The sequence below is a fragment of the Drosophila busckii genome, chromosome 3R (assembly GCF_011750605.1).
Source record: "Drosophila busckii strain San Diego stock center, stock number 13000-0081.31 chromosome 3R, ASM1175060v1, whole genome shotgun sequence".
Classification (NCBI taxonomy): Eukaryota; Metazoa; Arthropoda; class Insecta; order Diptera; family Drosophilidae; genus Drosophila; species Drosophila busckii.
This window is the reverse complement of record NC_046607.1, coordinates 18,997,607-19,017,380: the sequence shown is the minus strand read 5'-3', so window position 1 is coordinate 19,017,380 and position 19,774 is coordinate 18,997,607. Positions and strand designations below refer to the sequence as shown.

At 41.9% G+C, this 19,774-nt stretch overlaps 2 protein-coding genes across 2 annotated transcripts; both read right to left on the bottom strand.

Moving 5' to 3' along the window:
* Positions 1 to 232: 232 nt before the first annotated feature.
* Positions 233 to 1,557, bottom strand: LOC108602068 (protein transport protein SEC24). The gene is made up of 3 exons (XM_017990087.1): positions 1,349 to 1,557; positions 1,032 to 1,279; positions 233 to 968 (listed from the first exon to the last, which is right to left on the bottom strand). The coding sequence occupies exons 1-3, from the start codon at positions 1,358 to 1,360 to the stop codon at positions 503 to 505; spliced, it is 726 nt and encodes a 241-aa protein (XP_017845576.1). The 5' UTR covers positions 1,361 to 1,557; the 3' UTR covers positions 233 to 502.
* A 10,427-nt stretch (positions 1,558 to 11,984) lies between these two features.
* Positions 11,985 to 13,464, bottom strand: LOC108602644 (protein tailless). Its single transcript, XM_017990789.1, has 2 exons — positions 13,389 to 13,464; positions 11,985 to 13,289 (listed from the first exon to the last, which is right to left on the bottom strand). The coding sequence occupies exons 1-2, from the start codon at positions 13,462 to 13,464 to the stop codon at positions 12,010 to 12,012; spliced, it is 1,356 nt and encodes a 451-aa protein (XP_017846278.1). The 3' UTR covers positions 11,985 to 12,009.
* Between the last annotated feature and the right edge of the window lie 6,310 nt (positions 13,465 to 19,774).

Sequence of the window (19,774 nt, the reverse complement as noted above, 5' to 3'; positions counted from 1 at the left end):
AAGTAGGTATGTGTATATACAGTTTAGAGGTAATTATATTGCGTATACGTCCCGTTGCCCGTGTTTCACCCGCACTTACAAGCTTATTAAATTTGATTTACTTTAGGATTTTAATTGCAATTGTTTTCTTTACAAACAAACAAAATCTTCTACACATACAAACATCGCAAATAGGAGTTACTATATATACAAATGATATATATAGCATATACATAGATAGGTGTGTTTTTTGTTATAACAATTGTGTTGTTTGTTGTTGTTTCTAATACATATCACAAAAGAGTTTTTTAATGAAGTTCAGAACAGTACAACGAAAGCAGTTAGTTAAATAAAGTGGAAGCAAATGTGGCAAGTTAGAGAAAGAGAGAGAGAGTGTGTGAAAAGGAGACAGCTTGTGAAAGAGAAAGAGAGAGTGTTTCGTGTTGAATGTGTAAAATTAAAAGAAATAATATTAAATTACAATTAGAAACAAGCTCAATCTATGTGATTCTCTCTCCAGCGCTTAGACCTTGTTAAAGGAGTAAGTGAAGCCATCGGGTGTGCGGTTCAGCGACAGCTTGCCGGGTGGTGAGAAGCGATGAGGATTAGGCGTGGTTGTGGTGTAGTAAGCTTGCTGCTGCTGTGGCTGATACTGTGGCTGCTGAGCAGGAGCGGGCTGATAGGCAGGCTGTGGGTTATAAGCGGGCTGCACTGGCGCCGGCGCAGGACGATACTGAGGCTGGGCGGGCTGTTGATACGACTGCTGCGACTGGCCGAAAGAGGGATCGTTATAGCGAGTATCATAAGAGCCATCATCACCATAGTCATTGCTGCGGAACGAGGACTGTGGAGCAGGTGCCTGATATTGCTGCTGTGGCTGATACTGCGACTGAGGCTGATACTGCTGCTGAGGCTGATAGCCGGAGGTGGGCACGGGCTGTGGTGGTGCTGGCGGTGCTACGGGCAAATGATCACCCGATGCCTGGAAGCTGCAAAGCAAATAAATTTATAAGCAAATAATATTTGTTGTTATTTTTTAGTTAGTTGCTTACCCATTCTTGCCGGCAGTGTAGGAAATGGTGCGACGCTGTCCGGAGGGATCTACGTAGCTGTAGCTGCCATGACGTGTGCCGTCAGCATCGGTTTCCTCTTTAAAGTTAATGCCATCCTCCTGTGTATAAGCAGCGCCAAATTTGCCATCGCCGGACAGATAGCGTTGTTCGCTTATAATGGCTGCTGTTTTTGGATCCTGATGATAGTTCTGAGCCACAGTCAGTGCCACCAATGTGGTCAATGCGAGCTAAACAATATCAAAAATAAACATGAGCACAACAAGCACATAAACAATTGCTCACACACACACACTCACAAATCTAAACATTTTGTTAAATCTTTTTGTTGTTATCCTTGAGAAGCGACTGCGTAAACTGCGAGCACTTTGATTGCTTGAGGAGAAACACACGCGCCTTTACGCAATTAGTCCGTTAACAAGGAGTTGGCTTAAACGACACTAGCGAGACACTTTTGTGTGAGAGTGCCAGACCGACGGGAATGGGATTTGTAAGTGAACTGCCTTCCGCCATGGTGCCGCCCAAGCTTTTATAGTACGGCCAGCAAGCTGGCGCAAAAAACCTTGGAACAAACGACGACTGAGACTGAGGCTAAGCCTAGACTTGTTGTAGTTGCTGTTGGCTGTTGCTGTTGTTGTAATTGCGACTGCTTGTGTTCGTATTATTAACAGCAACAATAACAATAACAAGAATTGAACTAAGTGCTCCAATAAGTCAACTGTTGCTGCTGCTGCTGCTGTTGGTCTTGGGAGCGGTCTGACCAGTTTTTTATGCTCTTTCGCTTTTAGCAGCTACTGTCGCTTTCTATGCTAAAGTTAAAACTATTTTTTAATTACTTTTACATCAAAATCAAAAAGTCTCTAAAAGTGACAGCCGAAATGGCAACAAACTTGGAGTTCAGTTTAGACTTTTCGTTTGTCTGTGTTGCTGGTTGATGCAACAAACTTGTTTCCACGGCAATTTAAGCAATTGCACATGACCAAACCCCAAAGCAATGCCATAAACAAATCGCTATCGAATCTAAGTTATGAGCGCAATACACTAAAAGAAGTCGCTGCTTAGATACACTAGACTGTGCAAATTATAAATTAAATTTATGAATTAAAATTATAGAGTCAAAAATGAAACAATAACTAGCAAAAGTAAATTAACTTTTGATTGACTGTTGTTAATGTTTATATTTAAAAGAGAGAAGTTTAAAGCTTCAGTTAATTTGTATTTGGACGCTTAACATTTTATTAAATTAATTGACAATCTAAGTTTTATAACCAAAGCAAGGCTTCAAGCTTGTTAGCCTTAGGTAAAATAATTTAAAACCTTTACTACGTTAAGTTTATTTATTTATAGAGAGTATCTTTTAACGTAAGCCACCTCATTGTCAATATGTGGAGGAGTTGAATTGTTTGATTGTTGCAGTTAGACATTATAAACAAGTCTTAGTGCATGCTACAGTCTTAACTGCTGATTTATATCTAATGTAATGGTGAGCTAAACAATTTTTTGTGGTGTGGCCAGCGCGCTTGGCAACAGTCTAAATAGACGCTTATAAAAAGTTGCTCTAACTGTTCTTGTTGTTGTTATTGCTATTTCTGCTGCTATTGAGTTTGCTTCAATTATTTATTGTGTTTGAAATGCCGTCAGTAAAAGGCATTGTTTGTTCTGCTTTATGACCAACAGCTGGCCAAAGTTGTGTAGCGCCCACCCACGCAAGCTCAACAAGCTTTTGCATAATTTATGGCCCAGGCCATTGCTTAATTGTTACACTTAAGCGGCTTTACATATATTCTATGTTAATACACTTATTAATGAGCAATCCTTTGCATACGCACTAAATTCATTTGTGTGGCACAAAGCAGCCACATGTGGTCTGCTCGGCGATTTAAAAGTGCAAAACGTCTCATTTACAACACGCACAACATTATTTGCCCTTTTGCTAGTCGCCATCATTGTGTTCTCTATATTGTTGTCATTAGTGCAACCAGAAACACCAGAAACAGTGCACGCCCTCTCACAGCGGGCGGGCGTGCCGGGCTGAGTGTGGCAGTGCAGGAAATTAAATCAGTTGACAAGCAAGAGTAGCAGCAGCGGCAGCAGCAAATGGCGTTGATGAAGGCCAGCTCGGAGTGCGTCGTCGCTTTTCAGTTCAATTTGGATTAGCTTGAGGGTGCGACAATTCAAAAAGTTGCTGGGGTTGTTTATGTTCGAACGAAGAAGCGAAAAAAAATAACAAAACTATTGCAAGTTGGTTGTCGTGCTGCCTTTTTGATTTCGAGGCGTTTGCCTGATGCCTGATGCTGATGCGACGATACTGGCACCCAGTGTAATAGGCTATGGCAATCTCAAACCCAAGCGCGAACCCAAACGTAATAGCAATGGCAAAGGGGCAGCTTGCTGTTGTTTTTATTGTGCAAAAGGCTTTTATTTTTATGCTTTCACTTTGGCGAGTTAATCACAATGATAATGAGGGTTGAGGTTGAGGGGTTGATGACAGACCATTTCAATACAAATTGCATGCAAAACACACACACATAAGCACACATACATATATGCGTATCATCTCTCTTAATTTTGCGTTGTCTCTCAATTATTTCAGCTGCTGCTGCTGTTGTTGCTGTTGCTGTTGGAAAGGACATGGAGCCACCACCAAAGCAGACAATTGCGATTATTTGTAATTTAAGATGCAGTCGAGCGTTTTCTTTTTGTGGAAAATCGAGTCGAGTCAACTTGGACGCAGCTAGACAATGTTGGAAGGTTAACGCGGCTCGGCTCTCAGTTGTTGCCTTTGATTGCTAAGCGTTTATCAGTGCCAAGCAATCGCTCAGAAGTCAAATTCAAACGAGCTAAACTTGTTGAGAAATACGATATGTGCGGCTAGTATAACCCCAGCTCGTCCCATAGCTAGCGATTCACATGGCGCTGCAGAGATGGTGATTTGATAGCTAACTGACTGACTGGATGGATGGATGAATGACTGGCTGACAGGCTGAACTGACTCATGCACGATTTTCTGCCAAAGTCAGAGCATTTGGCAATGAAATGAAATTTGAGCAAGTAGAATTATATCTAAGTGAGCTCTAATTGCACAGCTGCTTAAATTTCTAGGATTACGCTTTCAAATTAACTTCTTCGGGCAATTGTAGCCGGTCACTGGACCAGTTTTTCCCACTCCTCTGAGGCAGCGCAAAAATCAAGGTCATTAACGCTTAACTGCGTTATGGTGCAGTGCGTGTCTGGGCCGGGCTAAAAGCGCAAACAAGTTTGCAACACATGCGTAGCGGTTTGCGTAGACTTCCGCATGTGACGCTGCTGCTGCTACTGCCACAGGCGTGGGGCAGCAGCAACTGGGAAAACTGGCTAAGGAATGCTGTAAAATCTTTGCTTCGCTTTTGCTCTGCTGGCTGGCTAATAATTATCAACTTGGCCTTGGCAGTTGCACTTTTCGAAAGTTGTTCCGTTCAGCGCCAAATTCACGACCTTCAGCTGCTGGGCAGCAGTGCATTGAACTCGCTTTGGTTTGGGCTAAGGTTTAAGTTAAAGTTAAGCCTTAAATCAGTTTAAAAAAATGTATGTCAATAGCAAACCGATTGCATGACATGTCATTTCAGCACTGATTTCAAAGAAGGTCAAGTGTTTAATTAACCAGGCGCATAAAAATAAAATTGTAACAAAATTCAATGTCAACAGTAAGAGTTTCAAATTTGATGGAGCAATAGCTTGTAGACTCTTTTTAATTACCAACAAATACAAGCTAATTGTCAGAATTTGACAGCCAACATAAACAAGTCTTTAAGCCAGTTCCAGTTCCGTTTCAACGGTATATAAATAAATAAATTAACAACAAGTGTGGCGGCTCACTTATAAATTCATTTGCTGCTGCTGCTGCTTCAGTCACTCAATCTCAAGTGTTTATTTATCGAAAAACTATTTTTTCTCGAACTGCCAGCTACTTAATTAGTTTAATGATATTGTTGTTGCGCCAGCTATTCGTGTTAATAATACGCTGCTTGTTTATTGATTGCGTTTAAAGTGACATTAGCAAGCTATTTTGTAATCGATGCATATTTTTGGCAACACGCCCACTCGGGGCGTCGGCATGGCTGCGGTATTTGGAGCAATGTTCACAAGGTCTTTAAGCCAGCATTAGGGCTAATACCAACTGCAACTGTTTAATTTGTTTACTGAACCTGCGCGCTCCTTACGCTGAGCCTGATTGACATAACAAACAGAGCCAATTAACTGCGCCTCAAGCTGTAAATCAAAAAGTAAATAAATCAACAAGAATAACGCAACAGTAGCAATGGCAGTACTTTGGCTTTGTTGGTTGACCGTTAATATTTCCTGCGTCTGCGCAACATTAGACAATTTAATTGCCAACAGTTTTGACAGCGCAGCGACAGTTGGCAATAGCAACAGCAGCAGCAACAGGCCACATTTTCCTTTCTCTGCTCGCACAATAGCCTGTGGTTGATTCTCTGCTTTGTCTTGCACTTTTCTTTGGACCTGCAATTATTTGGCAATTTCTTCGGCTTTTTTGTTTTTTCGCTTGCCAAACTGCTGCTGCATTTTCCTTTCTCGTTTGGTAAGCTGGCTTATTTTGGTCATTGCCATGTTCTCACATCTTGCCTGCTTTCTTCCCATTCTTCTGCATTTTTTGGCTGGCTTTGCTGGCTACGAAAATATTTACACATGCTTCGACGAGCAGTGTGCACACAATTAAAAGGTTTTTCAAAACTAATTGGTTTCAATTATTTCGGCTTTTCGAGCATACACCAAAGAGAACTACAAACAATATAATATAGTTCATCTTTGGGATGATATGCTGCTGATTTGCACTCAAGCTGCTGCTGCTGCTGCGTTGCGCGATTTTCCAGCTCATTGCAGTCGAGTTAATTGGCTGAGACTCTCTGTAGGTGCTTGGGAGCAGGCAGAGGATGGTGCTTATCTAAATAATCAGAGCAATATCTTTAATCTTTATTTATATACATTTAGTAGAAAAAATAAAAGTTGTAAGCATGAACTTATATTATGCCATGCAGTATTAAATTATGTGTATTTCTTTTTATCACATGTAGATATATGTTTGATGTTGATTTTGTATATTTTTCTTTTAGACATTTAGCATTGACACATTAGCATTTATTTTTGTTCGCTTTTTTAGAATAATATTTTTAAAGGGACAAGGACAACTCTTGCTGAGTTTGCACGCTTCATAAATAGCAAGAGCTGAACAATTAACCACAACAAAGCACAAATTATGTCATAAGCATTTTGGTGTTAATGGTTTTTCCATTTCCCAGACACAGAATTATGACAATAATGTGACAATTTACATAGGCAGCGCTTAAATCGCGGGGAGGGTAAAGAAGAGTGTGGTCGCCACCCCTAAGCTGAGTCCGCGTCCAAGCTGAAACAGTTGCGCAGGGTCAAGCAGCCAACCAGGCAGACTCATTAAAATTAAACGAGCCAGCGAACAAAGCGTTAGAGCAGTCAGACTTGGCAATGCGCTACGTCTGTTGTACATGAATAAAAAGCACAGAGAGCATTGAATTGTTGCATTGACAGCGTTTGGGAAGGCGTAAGGCGAGCTTAGTTATATGTCAACGGCGCTCAAGTGTGATCCGTTTGGTAAACAGCCGCGACTGTTTTTTAAGCAGCTCAGCTTGCCAGCACGCGTAGTCCTGCGCGCATCCTTGTTTGTGCCACCCCATGACAACAACAGGCAGACAGACAGTCAGACAGCCCACAAATGAAGCTGACAAGCCACGCCGAGTCAGTGCCACCTAACGCGATCCGTTAGATACGAGAGCTGCGGCGTGCAGCTTCAGCTTGAGTGTCGCCATGTTTGCGCTAGTGCTAATCCCCGCAGCGGGCTGTCGCTCGTCGCTTGCCACCGCTTGCCGCAAACTGATGCAAATACAAACACAGTATTTTATGATGAAGTGTTCAAGGGCACTTCAGAAATTAGTTCCCATGTAAGCGCTTAAATTCAGGGGAATGAGCCCAGAGCTAGCTCTATAATCTCAGCGCGCAAATTGAAAGCGTTCTACGCTACGATTCACTGTCAGCGGCAGTTAGTTAACCAGCTGTTGTATCTCTTGTCAATTGCGATGTTTGAAATCACGCGCTGCTTTCTTTTTTTTTTTTGGGTATTTTGATTTTGTCGTCAGTTTGGCTTGCTTGTCCCATTTGCGGATTATGGCTTAAATCCCTTTTATTTGACAAAATGGCTTCGATAAAAAAAACATAAAGAACTGAAGTTGATTTTGTTATTGCGGCGCGCTGCGTTGACAGCTGTGCTGCACTTCAGTTACAGTTTGTACCCAAAAAACAAACTCTTAATACCAATTGCAACTCGTTGTCGTCAGTTGTTGCGGTTTCATTACCAATGTGCGCCCACTTGAGGCGTTTGGCAACAAAGTTACCTCTATGCAAAATTAATTGTGTAGCCTGGGCCGAGGCACTACAGCATAATTTTCAAGCATTGTTGATCCTTTGTGGCTTTACTCGCAGCATTCAGTGAAACAAAAGCTCTACAAAATTGGTTTGCCAATATTTCGCTATACAGCAACCCCATATCCTGGGAGCGGCAATGTGTTGGCTTGAGCGACAAGGCACTGCGGCACTGAAGAGTGTTAAGTGGCCACTTGGTGTGGCAAGCAACGTAACCTCAGAGTCGCCAGACGACGACGACGACGCAACAGCTTCCCAGAGTCGATTTGTTACATTCTGAAGTGCTGGCCACTTTTAATTTTTTCAATATTTGAACTGCACTTTGTTTTGGAATGCACGGGGTTGTTGCATCGTTACCGTTACACTAACCGTTACACACGCTGGGGTGGACTCTGGGCTTGTTATTTTGACATATGGCCTTATTGATGCCAGCTTGGTCAAAGGTGAAGCCACTGCACCACCAAAAAGTTCGTTGATGATGACGCTAGAGTTTTATATATTTCCCAAGGTTTGCGTGCGCTTCTAATGGCTTCATTCACGGATGCGCTCGCTGCATGCACCTGACGATGGCTTCTGACCACCTGCGCAATTGACCGGAAGTTGAAAAGTTTTAAAGTTTGTCGCTGCCTGCGTGTGACAGCTTAATTAATATCAACGACTATTCTAAGTATATAGTGCGGCTGCCACAGCCGCCATTTTGTTTATACACCCCAATAATCTAGCTACGCATACAGTTAACGCCTGAAGGCAATGAGCAAGCGGCATGGCTTTGTTATGTTAACAGCAATTGAGAACTAAAGACAACAACAGTTTAGATGAAGAAAGGCTACAAATTCAATTAGGTTGCGACGTTAGCGCTTCAGCTGCCCTGCGGCAACAAATTCCGCAGCTTCCTCTAAGTAAAATTCCCAGCTATATGTAGAACTCGCCCCTATGGAACACACAACACGTTTTAAAGTCCTGGTGGTCTCGATGTTGAGCACACAGCTTTTTTGATCGCGCTGCAGCGCAAAAAGTAATTATGTCAAAGCACTTGTTAGGCTGTCAATATTCCAGTGAATCGATCGAGACAAAAGGATCTTTGGCTGTAATGCGGGCAATTGCAACTTTCTTGAGGTTAAACGCAAGTTGCTCTTGAGCGCGCCAGCTCAAGTGGCACTGAGACCTGAGCGCATTGTTCGTTGTCGTTGTCGCATTTGCCCTTAATATTTTTCTCACCTCCAGGCGGTCCCCACTCATCAGCTGTCCTAGGCTCTTTTGTCAGCGCGGCATAAAAAAGAGATTTATATAGACTTAGACTTAAGCATCAAGTACTTACTCGAGCAAGGATGTGCTACATCAATTAGCAATCGCTTCACTGCCTCCAATTGTCAATTGCAGCTGCTGCCGTTTAACTAATATTGCAACTAAAAGGGCCAAATTAACTAGCTAAGCGCTGGCTAAACAATAAACGCCCAGCGGCTAAGACTAAATGCTTATGCAAATAAGCCAAGTTGTATTTTCTATAGAAAGGACTTAGAGCCGCACACGTATAAGCCACAAAACAATTTGAATGCTTAGCTACTCGTTTTGGCTTCCTCCTGCTTTGGGCATTATCTAGCGCGGCAGATATAGAAAAGTTGATCTGGCGATAAATGCAGCTACTCAATTTACAAAAACAATGCCGCCCTATGTAGCTATGACTTTTTACTCTCTCTCGCTCTCTGTCTCTATCTCTCTCCATTGTAACATCAGGTACTACTGTAAACTGTGGCAAACGGAAACCGGATTTGTAGCGGTTTGCTGACCAGGATCAAACGGATGTTTAATATTTTGGCTTAGAGACATTCTCATCATTATCTTTGAGCGTATTGGTCCGTGCGTCGTTGGCTCGGCATGCGGCATTCGGTTTTGAGCATTTAGCAAAAGGGTAATCCAGCCCATTAAAATTTATTTGCATACTCATCGTTTTTGTTTCTCTAGGTAATTGGGCAAAGGCTGCAATCCACAGCTGATTTAAGCTCAGAGCAGCTCGAGAAACCTGCTGCGGTTATTTCCACACCTGCCTAAGGACCCGCAGGCATCTGCAACAATTGCGTTAATCGTGCGTGTCGCCTTCATTCAAGGATTACGTGTGCTGCTTAATCAACGCGAAAATCTATGAATTAAAAGTGTTACTGAAAATCCCTCAGATTCTGCAGTAAATTCCAATGAACTGCAGGCAGCGCTAACGAAACTTGGCTTAAAGCGGCGCGCGCACCCACCCAAAGCCTCAACGTTGGCCCAAGACTCAGCTCAGCCAAGTCATCGAGTTTTTGCGCCAAAAACGCAAAGCGAATCAAAAAAGTGAGAAGCGAATTTATTTTTGCAAAAGAACTGCAAATTAAGCAGTAAACAATGACAAAGCCAACAATGTGCAGAAAAACGTCATTGATGACAGAATGATGAGGATTAAGCCAACATAGACACACCACTAAGGCACAAAGGTACACACACACACATGCATAGCAGTAACGTCGCCTCTGAGTCTATTAAAAGTCTAAAGGCAGATAATAAAGGGCCATTAGGACTTAAAAGGGCTCAACAACCCAGGCAGGCAGCAGCAGCAGCAGCAGTAGACAACAACAATATTGTATTGGGTTCAACAGCATCCCAGTGGCGGACCTTGCCAAAGTCGAAATGGCAGCATCAACGAAGCATATTTAATTCCAAATCCCCGCAAGCATTCCGGGTTAGGGTAGGTTTTGCACTCACTCGCTCTCTTTCTCTCTCTCTAGAGAGATATATGTGCCACACATACAGGCATATGTATATCTTCTATATATTCTATTTACTTTTGCCAACGCAATCTCAACTATTTTGCAGCAGTCTGTCCAAAATCGTTTGGCAACTGTTTATTCAGCCTTGCCAAATAATATGCCCAGTACTACAATTTGCCATTGTTTGTACTTTACGCCGAAAGGATGCTATTGTTATTTGCCAGGAGAGAGAGAGAGAGCCAAAGAGCTGCTGCACCCAACACCGTTCGACAAAGTCACAAAAGTGAATTTTTGCTTTTTAACTTTTGTATTCTCCTGTTGTTGTATCCATGGAGACATTGAAGGGGCGCTGCCAACTAGAGCGAATATTTTACAAAATATAATAATAAAAATAAAACTAAACGATTTTTAAGCCCAACATACATATAACTGCTGCCATTCCGAATTAATTCCGACTTTTGGGTTTGCTGATGTGGAAATACTATGCTAATTTGCTTGATCCTTGATGCCAACTGAAACTGCCATTGTTCTCTTATTTACATAATTCATTTTCGATTAACTGCAACGCTGCTTGTGGTAGATCTTTTAGTTATATGTAATTAAAAAATAGAATTTAGTTAGTAGTGCTTAAATGAAATGTAATTAGTTAGAGATTGTTTAACATAGAATTATATCAAATGTTATGAATATATTTAACATGTAAGCAATTGTAAATAAAGACAAATATACATAAAAGAAATGCTTTTATTTTATTTTCAGCAACAACAACATAACAACTTTTCAAATTAATACTGATGTACTTTACTTTGGCAATAATCTTATACATCAGAAGTATGAAATTATTTAATTTCCAACATTCACTTTGAAATTATTATGTTTGGCATACATGGTTTTTAATAGATCATCCCTATAGAATCAAGATATAATTGTATGATCGCTCTATTATTATTTTTATTATTTATTTGAGATAAAAAGGGCACGTTGTCCAAATTAGAAGCAGGAAGCAAAGGCTGCCGAGTTGAAGTAATAAAAATTCACTTTTGCTGCATCGATTTTAGTTAACAACTACTCATTTTACTAATATAAGTTAACCCATTTAAAATTAACGCATTAAAAGCTTTGATTCCATAGAAAATACTTTGAATAATTAACTCAACGATGGAAAATTATAATGTGAAATAATATATTTTGATTAACAAAATATAAATCGCATAATTTTATGTGATTTTATAAAACCACATTCAGCCATTATAACAAAGATTATATTCAAATAAAGCGCTTTGCTATATTCTAGTGGCTCAACAGAATAAATAAATATTTGTAAAATGCAGAAAGACTTGAGTTTTGCTTTTGTGGTTTTAAAAATGTGTATAATGTATTTGAAAAACTTTGTTCAACTTAAACTAATTAAACTATTAAACATAAAAGTGTATAGTTAGCATATTATAGTTAATATTTAAGCTTGGCTACTGAAGGCTAAGCAACAAAAAAGTTTCAACTTTTCTTTTCTTTTCTTTTGTTTCAATGCAATTTTGAATCACTTTGTTGTATTTGTTAATACGTCGATTACATTTTAAGGCTCAACTCCGAGAGATTTGTAAGCTACAGATACAGATTGTGGATATTGAATATTGTCTAGAGGTAATCCCAGCTACAGACACAGGCGCATGTCCAATGTATATATCACAGTTTCCAGCACTACGAAGGCACTTTTTAGTTTGCCGACGGCAACTTGGTCAGGGTCAGGATGGGAGTCAGAGTCAGCGATCGGTTTAGATCTTGCGCTGACTGTACATGTCCGAGATGAGGCGCACAATGGTAATGTCGCCGATGGTCTTGCGGAAGAACAGCTCCTCGATGGTGAAGCTGGACACCTTGTGCATCAGCGAAACGACGCCGAGCAGCGTCTGGAAGCGCAGCGGCTGGTTGGGATGCGTGCGCGAGATATAATTATGCAACGCATTGCGTGCATCATTATGCATGGCGGCCACTTTGCTGCATTCGAGCAGACCGCGCGACTCGGCCGAGGCGCTGGAGTTGGGACTGCCGCTGCCCGTGAGTATGGAGCTGTTGGCCAAATCCTCGGTGGAGCTGGCGGCAGGCGGTGACTTGCGGAACAGCGAAATGGCGCGCAGGCACTCGTACTCTGTGCTGTCCACATTGAGATGACACAGCTGGTTGAGCACATCCTGGAAGGCGTGCACCTCGCGTGAAACAACATTGACAATCTCGCGATTGCTGTTCTCCGCCTCGTAGACAAACAGCAGCTGGGCAAAGTTCATGGGCATAAGATATTGAGCCATGGCCAGAATGAAGAACTCCTTCCAGGACTCCTCAAGCAGCAGCAGCTGATCGGGCATGGGCAGCTCGGTGAAGGCGCGCACGCTCTTGATCCAGTTGACGTTCTTGAACAAATGCTCGGCGGCAGTTTCCTTAATATGCTCAGCGGCCATGAGCGGCGGCGTTGGCGGCAGAGCACGTGTGGCCAGAGCATTCATGTAGGCGGCAGTGGGCGAGAAGAAGCCGTGATGCGACTGATGATGCGGATGATGTGGCACGCGTGGCACGGACAGATCCAGCACTGCAGCTGGCGGTGGCTGTTGGAAGGCGGCGCTTAGAGCGGCATGATGATGGGCGCGTTGCACGCTGGTGGGTATGGGCATGGGCATGCCGGGAAAACCAGTCAGCGCAGCTGTATTCATCAAGATCTCTGGCGGTATCTGCGGCATCTCAGCGCCACCCATCATGGCATCCTTGTACATGGCCATATGGCGACGCAGCGTAGAGTTGCGTGGTCCGCGCTCATGCTGCACTGCATCCTTGTTCATGCCCACCTCGAAGCATTTGCGCAGCCGACAGGCGCGGCACTGATTGCGATGTGTCTTGTCCACGACGCAGAGTCCCTGCTTCTGGGATTTGCACACATACTGGCGGGAGCGGCGTATGCTGCGCTTGAAGAAACCCGCACAGCCGTCGCAGGCATAAATGCCGTAATGTTTGCCCGAGCTGTGATCCCGGCAAACCTTGCAGGGCACGTGATAAAGTATACGACCTGTTGGCAAAGAGCAAAGTAAAGACTTGAGTTAGTTTTAGTTAGTTAAGGAATGTTGCAATTAAAATTTGCTGTTGCAATTGGTGGCGTGGAACTTACTTGATGCCGCTGGCGATAGCCTGGCGTTATTATATTTTTGATCCATCATATCTGGTGAACCCTCCGCTGCCTGCATGCTGATGTGGGGCGTAATTTTGACGGCTTTGTTAAACAATTATATTTAAAAAATTCTTAAAAACACAGCACTTGGCTTGGCACTAGGCTAAGTCTTTTTCTGATTCACGTTTAAACGTTTGGCGTTAGTTTTTCTTTTTTTTCGTTTAGTTTGCGACACGGCACGGCGTTTGGTACGAAGTGTACTGGCTGAGATCACGATTGCTTGTGTTGTCTGCACACCACCCTGCTCCTGTTTTAATACTCGCACACACACTCACTCACTCACACAAACGCACGCACGGCAAATCCTGCCGCCGTGCCATTCATCTTGCCCAGTCGATCACCCCCTAGGTAGCAGCCCGGGCGCGTTTATTGGTCCGTTCGTCGCTTGAGAGAGAGACAGGGTTGAGATGCTGCTCGCTCGCTCTCTCACTTGTTCACGATCCTGCGAGGCTGCCATTTCCAAAAAATTCATTGAGCACCCGTCAGCAGCCTTTGGCTCATTCTCAACTTTAGCGTTTATGGTCTTTTTCCGTTGCTCTCTCTCACTTACCTGCGCGCGCTCTCTCGCTCTCTCGCTCTCTGATTTATGCTGACAGTTGTCAGCAGTAGCTGTGGCTGTGGCATGGCCGTTTATGGTGCTGGCCATTGTTGCCTGCTTTTGTGATTTGTGTGAAGTACCTGTGGCGACGTCGCTCTTTTGTCTATAGCTGCTCTTCAGCAGCAGCAATCAAGCAAAGTGCAACCCTTTGCTCAAACTATTTTTATTAAATTTCATATTCATTCATCTGCATTTTTATGATGCAATTTGCCCATTTGCATATTACATTAATTGCTTAGCAAAATTTATTAAATTGTTAACCAACTCTAGCGCCCACTCGCCGCCTCAGGCACAGCCTCAGCTCAAAGGCAGCTTAGCGTGCCTTTTTGCAAGCGCAGCTTAAATTAAATTCAAGTGGCAAGCACATTTTAATCGCCCAGCGCTTAGCTAAACCAACTACGGTGTGTAGCCGACTAATCGGCCGGCCGCAGCCGCTTAAGCAGCTTAGTGAGCTCAAGATCAGCCAAGGGCATACAAATTTAAAGCAAGCTTTTCGCAGAGGCAAAAACTCAACAACAAAAGGATCAGGCATTAAAGTATTTCAAACGAAATACTTACTTAACATAAATGTTAAGCAAGATCCCGTAATTCTGGTGCGATTAAAAGCAGATCTCTAGCTGCGTTGCGCGTTACGCGTCGCGCGACGATTTGTCAATCCGCCTTACTTGCCACATCATGTGGCATGTATGTAGCATGCATGCATACGTGGGAACGCTCGCATACAAATGACAGACACTTCAAATGAGCAATTATATTTCGATTCGTATTACAGATGCTCGTAACTTGATCAATAAAATGCTTGACATGGATAGCGAGCAACACGAATAAAGGTTAGAGAGTGGGCAAAGGGTCTAATTAGAATATGCAACCCCTCTGGATTGATGCTGAGGGGTTGCTTAGCTGTTGGGTTTGCTTGTTGGACTGTTGCACCCACCACTGGACTCAGGTGTGCGGCATGGGAATGCGTTTGCGTGTGCTGTTATTTTGGCTCGTTAGTATTATTACTGATGCTCTAGTAAACCAGATGACGATGACATTTCGATTTTTTGATGTGCTGCTGACTAGCGAGGGAGTCAACGTGGGAATTTCTGCATATTTAATGCGATGCTGCATCAACTGCTGTTAACAAATTTATTCTCACACAAACTAGCTGACCAAGCAATCATTAAAAGCAAACTATTTTTTATTGTTCTGTAAGTTCATTCAATTTGCTCCATTCTTAATGAAAACTTATAACGCCGTCAAGCTGCTAATCCGCGCGGATTAGCGCTAAATCCACCACAAGACTTGAGACAGGTAAGCAACATCTGTTAAATACGCTCAAGGTCAAGCTTAAGCGAAAAAATGAATTAACTCATTCGTGGAAAAAAAACGCATGCGCATCTGACTTTTTAGCAAAAGTTTCGAAAGCGAAAGGGTTGCAGTTGAAGTTGCATGCCACACCACACACACACACACACACACACACACACAACTAGGTAGGCAGGTCTAGGCCTGTCTAATGATAATGCTTGGCAGCAACAGTAGTTAGCACCTATTTGTCTTCGAAGAATGCTAAGAATGCTGGACGTCAGGTAAAAGGCACACGGCATAGTTTTTATGAGGCTCATTGGCACTTTTGCTGCGTTTTTATGAATCGTAACGCAAAACTGATAGTGGCCGAAAAGGTTATTTGGCCATAAACCTTTACAACAAAATCGGTGCAACTACATGACATTGTCTTCAGGCGTCTGACGCGACGCCACAGTCCTAATGACGCACAGCCAACAATAGAGTAAAGGGTTAGGGAAATTCTATGCATTATGGAAATTTTCCTGTGTGTGCACCAAGAGTTTTATGATGCAAAAGTTGCTCATGGTCCATTCAGTAACATTCGCCAAACGCCGGCTGCAATTGCGTATCCCGAGACAGTTCAGAACTCAGACGTTTGATGGGAAAGTCCCAAAATCTCATTACATTAACGATTCGTATGGCATTTATGGCTTCTAATAGACAAGACAGCAGCCTCTTAGACTACTCAGCTAGAACTTAAACAAAAGCACTAATACTCTAAATAAATATTAAAGAAAAGCTGTTAAGATGTTTTTAAAATTGCCAAATACTCTGCTGAAATGTAAAGCAATAAGTGAAAAGTACAGCAAAGTGGTTGAATTAAATTCAAAAATATAAAATTATATAATAATAATTGCAAATATATTTGATACATTTTTAATTAAACGTACATAAGACATGAACGTAACGTCTGCATTTATATTTGAATGTTTCCCGCCTTTTTGCGTGCGCAACTTCCATTAAATAACCATTTGTCATTTATTTGCATTTTTGGCGCACATTTTATGTAAATTGTATGCATTAAAAACTTAGAGGAGGTGTAACAGTTCCGCACTACTTCCGCTTGGAACGAGAGTAATCAATGCCGCAGCAAAGTTCATAAAAGCAAAAAGCATGTCAACCCAAACAGATAAGTTCTCATCACAAGATAGAAAGGGGTGAAGGCGACAACAGGAAGCGACTCAGAAATCACGTCAAAATGGCCAAATAGGTACACACAGGAAGTAAACTATTAGAGTCGAGGCATAAAATGAGGACTACACATACAAAAAAGCGCAATAATTACTCTGCGCTCAAATTGAATTGAGAGCAAGGGAGAGGAGCTGGGCAGAGATAAGCAATCTGATCTTAAGAAATCATGTGAACAGTTCATGACAACAACAAATTAAAGTGCTCAAATGTCGCTGGCCCAGCACACACAAAAAAAAAAACATTACGTAAAATAGAAGCTGACGGCAGAAAGTTGAGCAACTTTTGTCGGGTTTGACAGGCAGACAGGCAGTGGCTCCGTTCCCAGAGCTGCACGTGCAAAAAAAAAAGAAGAGAATACTGAGCAGGAGCTCAGCGGGCAAAGGCATCCGCTGAGATACGTTTCAAATTCGTGGCTGGCACGGAAACGCAGTGAAAACAATGGGACACACCTCCAAGATCAAATGCGCGCACATATCCAGGCATTAACCTGATATCTAAGCGTCTCCTCTTTCAACAAGCGAACTGAATTCAAATCGCTCGCAATTTATGCAACAGGAGAGTGCGCAGAGGAAACAAGTGATGAAGTCGCTGCTGCCATTTCAATTGTTGGCCCAAAGGCTCCTTGCATACGTAAGTGCCAACCGAGCGAGCTCTTTTGTGCTCTCCAGAGTTTCGCGTTCACTCCGAGTGCCTAGAGTATTGTTCTCAATACAGTTGGCAGTCGAAATGACGCACAACATAACTTAAGGACTTTTTGTTTGCCTTTTTTAGAATTAAAATCTTTTGCTGCTTTGCTGTTTTAGCAGTAAGTAGGATGTCCTGTTACTGCTGCTGCTGCTGCCCGCCCGCCCTCAGCTTGTTCTGCTCTCTGCCTTTTGTTTTTGCCTAAGTCGTTTGCATGTCCTGCAGATTGTGTCATACTCAGCTTAGACGATCTCTGTACATTGCGTTGCATTTCTCACGCCTTATACTTGTTTCTGATTTCATCTAACGATAGCTTAAGTCTTACACCCAGCGCAACGTGTTTGGATTTTCACTTGCGATTGAAATCTAGTCCAAACAGCTTTCCAGCTAAAAGTGTTGTCAATGTTTAGTTTATGTTTGTCACACTCAGATCCTTTTCGCAGTTGCAATTGATAATTATCAGTTGTATTTGCAGCGGTAACTTGCTTTGATTAGATTAGCACTTCAGACCTGTTGAGCCTACAGCAGGAAGTCGGTAAAATGCATTGATAATTGACTAGCCAAGAATATAAAATTACAACCAACAGCAAATGAAGGCTGCTTAGTGTTAACTTAAATATTCAAAGGAAATGAATATAACACCTAATATACTATAACACAAAATACCCAACAGAAAAAAATTAAAAGTCTCTAAATTTCATATTATTCATGTTTGGCTTATTACCATTTTGAATTTGTCATATTAGACTCCAAGTATTAATAACAATTTTAGAAAAGTTCCTTAATTGTAAGTGATTTTAATTTAGCAATTTTAATTCATTTATCAAACAGGTTTTTTTTTTTAATTTTCAACCAGAGTTCAATAACCGATCCCCCACATCAATTGCTGATCACATCAAAAGGCTCGTTTAGCGTGGGAAGTGATAGGGCAAAGGCAAGTACTTGTAGCTTAGAGTTTCAAGGATACATGGCTGGTTGAAATTGAATACGCAATCCAAAAGCAATTCTAAGCATATTATATATGCTGTGACGGCACCTGATGCGCCAACTCCACATAACAATTGATGCCACACTTGAACCTGTGCAAAATAGCAGCTATGAGGGCGCTAGACAAATGATTATACACTCTATCTAATCATGCGGGAAACTCTGAGGCTGAGGTTGAATAAATAGCAAAATATATTGAATTAACTTCCACGAAATGTTCTTTTCAGTGAAAAGAGAATTTAATGAACCGTTGGCAAATAGAAAGGGGTTTCGATTGAAACGAACAAGTGAAAGAGTTTTGCTATCAAGCCAAATCAACTAAATCTGGAATTTGTCTATGCAATACGCAATATGTTTTGTTTTTCTATTTTTTTTTTATATAAAACAGACCCTCATCAAGTGCTTTAAATGCCTGCTAAATGAATGAAAGCAGCTTGTCTTATCAATTTTTAGCATCAGGCGTAGGACACAATAGACAAAGATTCGGTCGAGCGACTACCAAAGAAGCGATCCACTTGTCAACATTTATAAAATAGAAATGCTAACTCAATAAAGATTGCATTTGATAAGCAATTTATTCTAGCTGTGCTATGTGCTATGAATTAATTTAAGTTTAACTATAATTAATGCATTGCCATGACTTTGGCTGCACTTAACTGTTAAAGAAACATTGATTGACGGCATTTTGATTTCAATTTCAATTTCAGTTTATTCGAATAAATGTATGTGCGGATCATATGACAGAAGATGAAAGATATGCGAGATCAACATGTAATCTTTGGCATAAATACGTATGAAACGCTTAACAAAATGACAACAGCGACATCAGCACAATAGACGCTGATGTAGATGAAGGCGAAGGCGCAGCAATGAACGCACGTTGCATGCACGATCGAATATCTTTTGATATCAGACATCGTCGTTGGTAGTACTTGTATTTCATTACGCGCAAAAAAAAAAGGTAGCATACAAAACATATTTCGAGCAAGCGACCTGTTGTCCTCGTCCTGTCTGATTGTGAGTCAGCCAACAGCCATAACCCCTTGCCCTTGCATTTCAAGCGAAGTCTGATTCCGTCGTGCGCTCAATGCTGGTGCACGGTTTTTTCTCTTTTCTTTCCAATTTGTTGTTACTCGGAACGCACACTTCAACCCTGAATGGCTGGCAGACCGCCTTCATCAACTCCTTTGCCAGCATTGTTTGTCGGTTTGCTCATTGTCGCGTCTCTCGGGCAGCCGCATCAGCTTCCAGCGCTTGACACTTGCAGATTAGTAAAGTGTTGGGTCTTTGGCTATACAAAATTTCATGCTAATTGCTCTCTGCACAATTAGTTCTGCTCCATATATGAGCATAACTCTCTCTTTTACACTCATTGCAGTTGGATTTAGGTCTCTTTAGGGGCTTGACATGCAATGATTTGCATTTCCTTTTGTTGACCTTTTTCAGTATTTTATTATTTCTTGAATTAACTTTTTGCTTGATTCATGACTTTTGTTAATTTTAATCTGCATTTCCGGCTTGCTGTTTGAAAGGC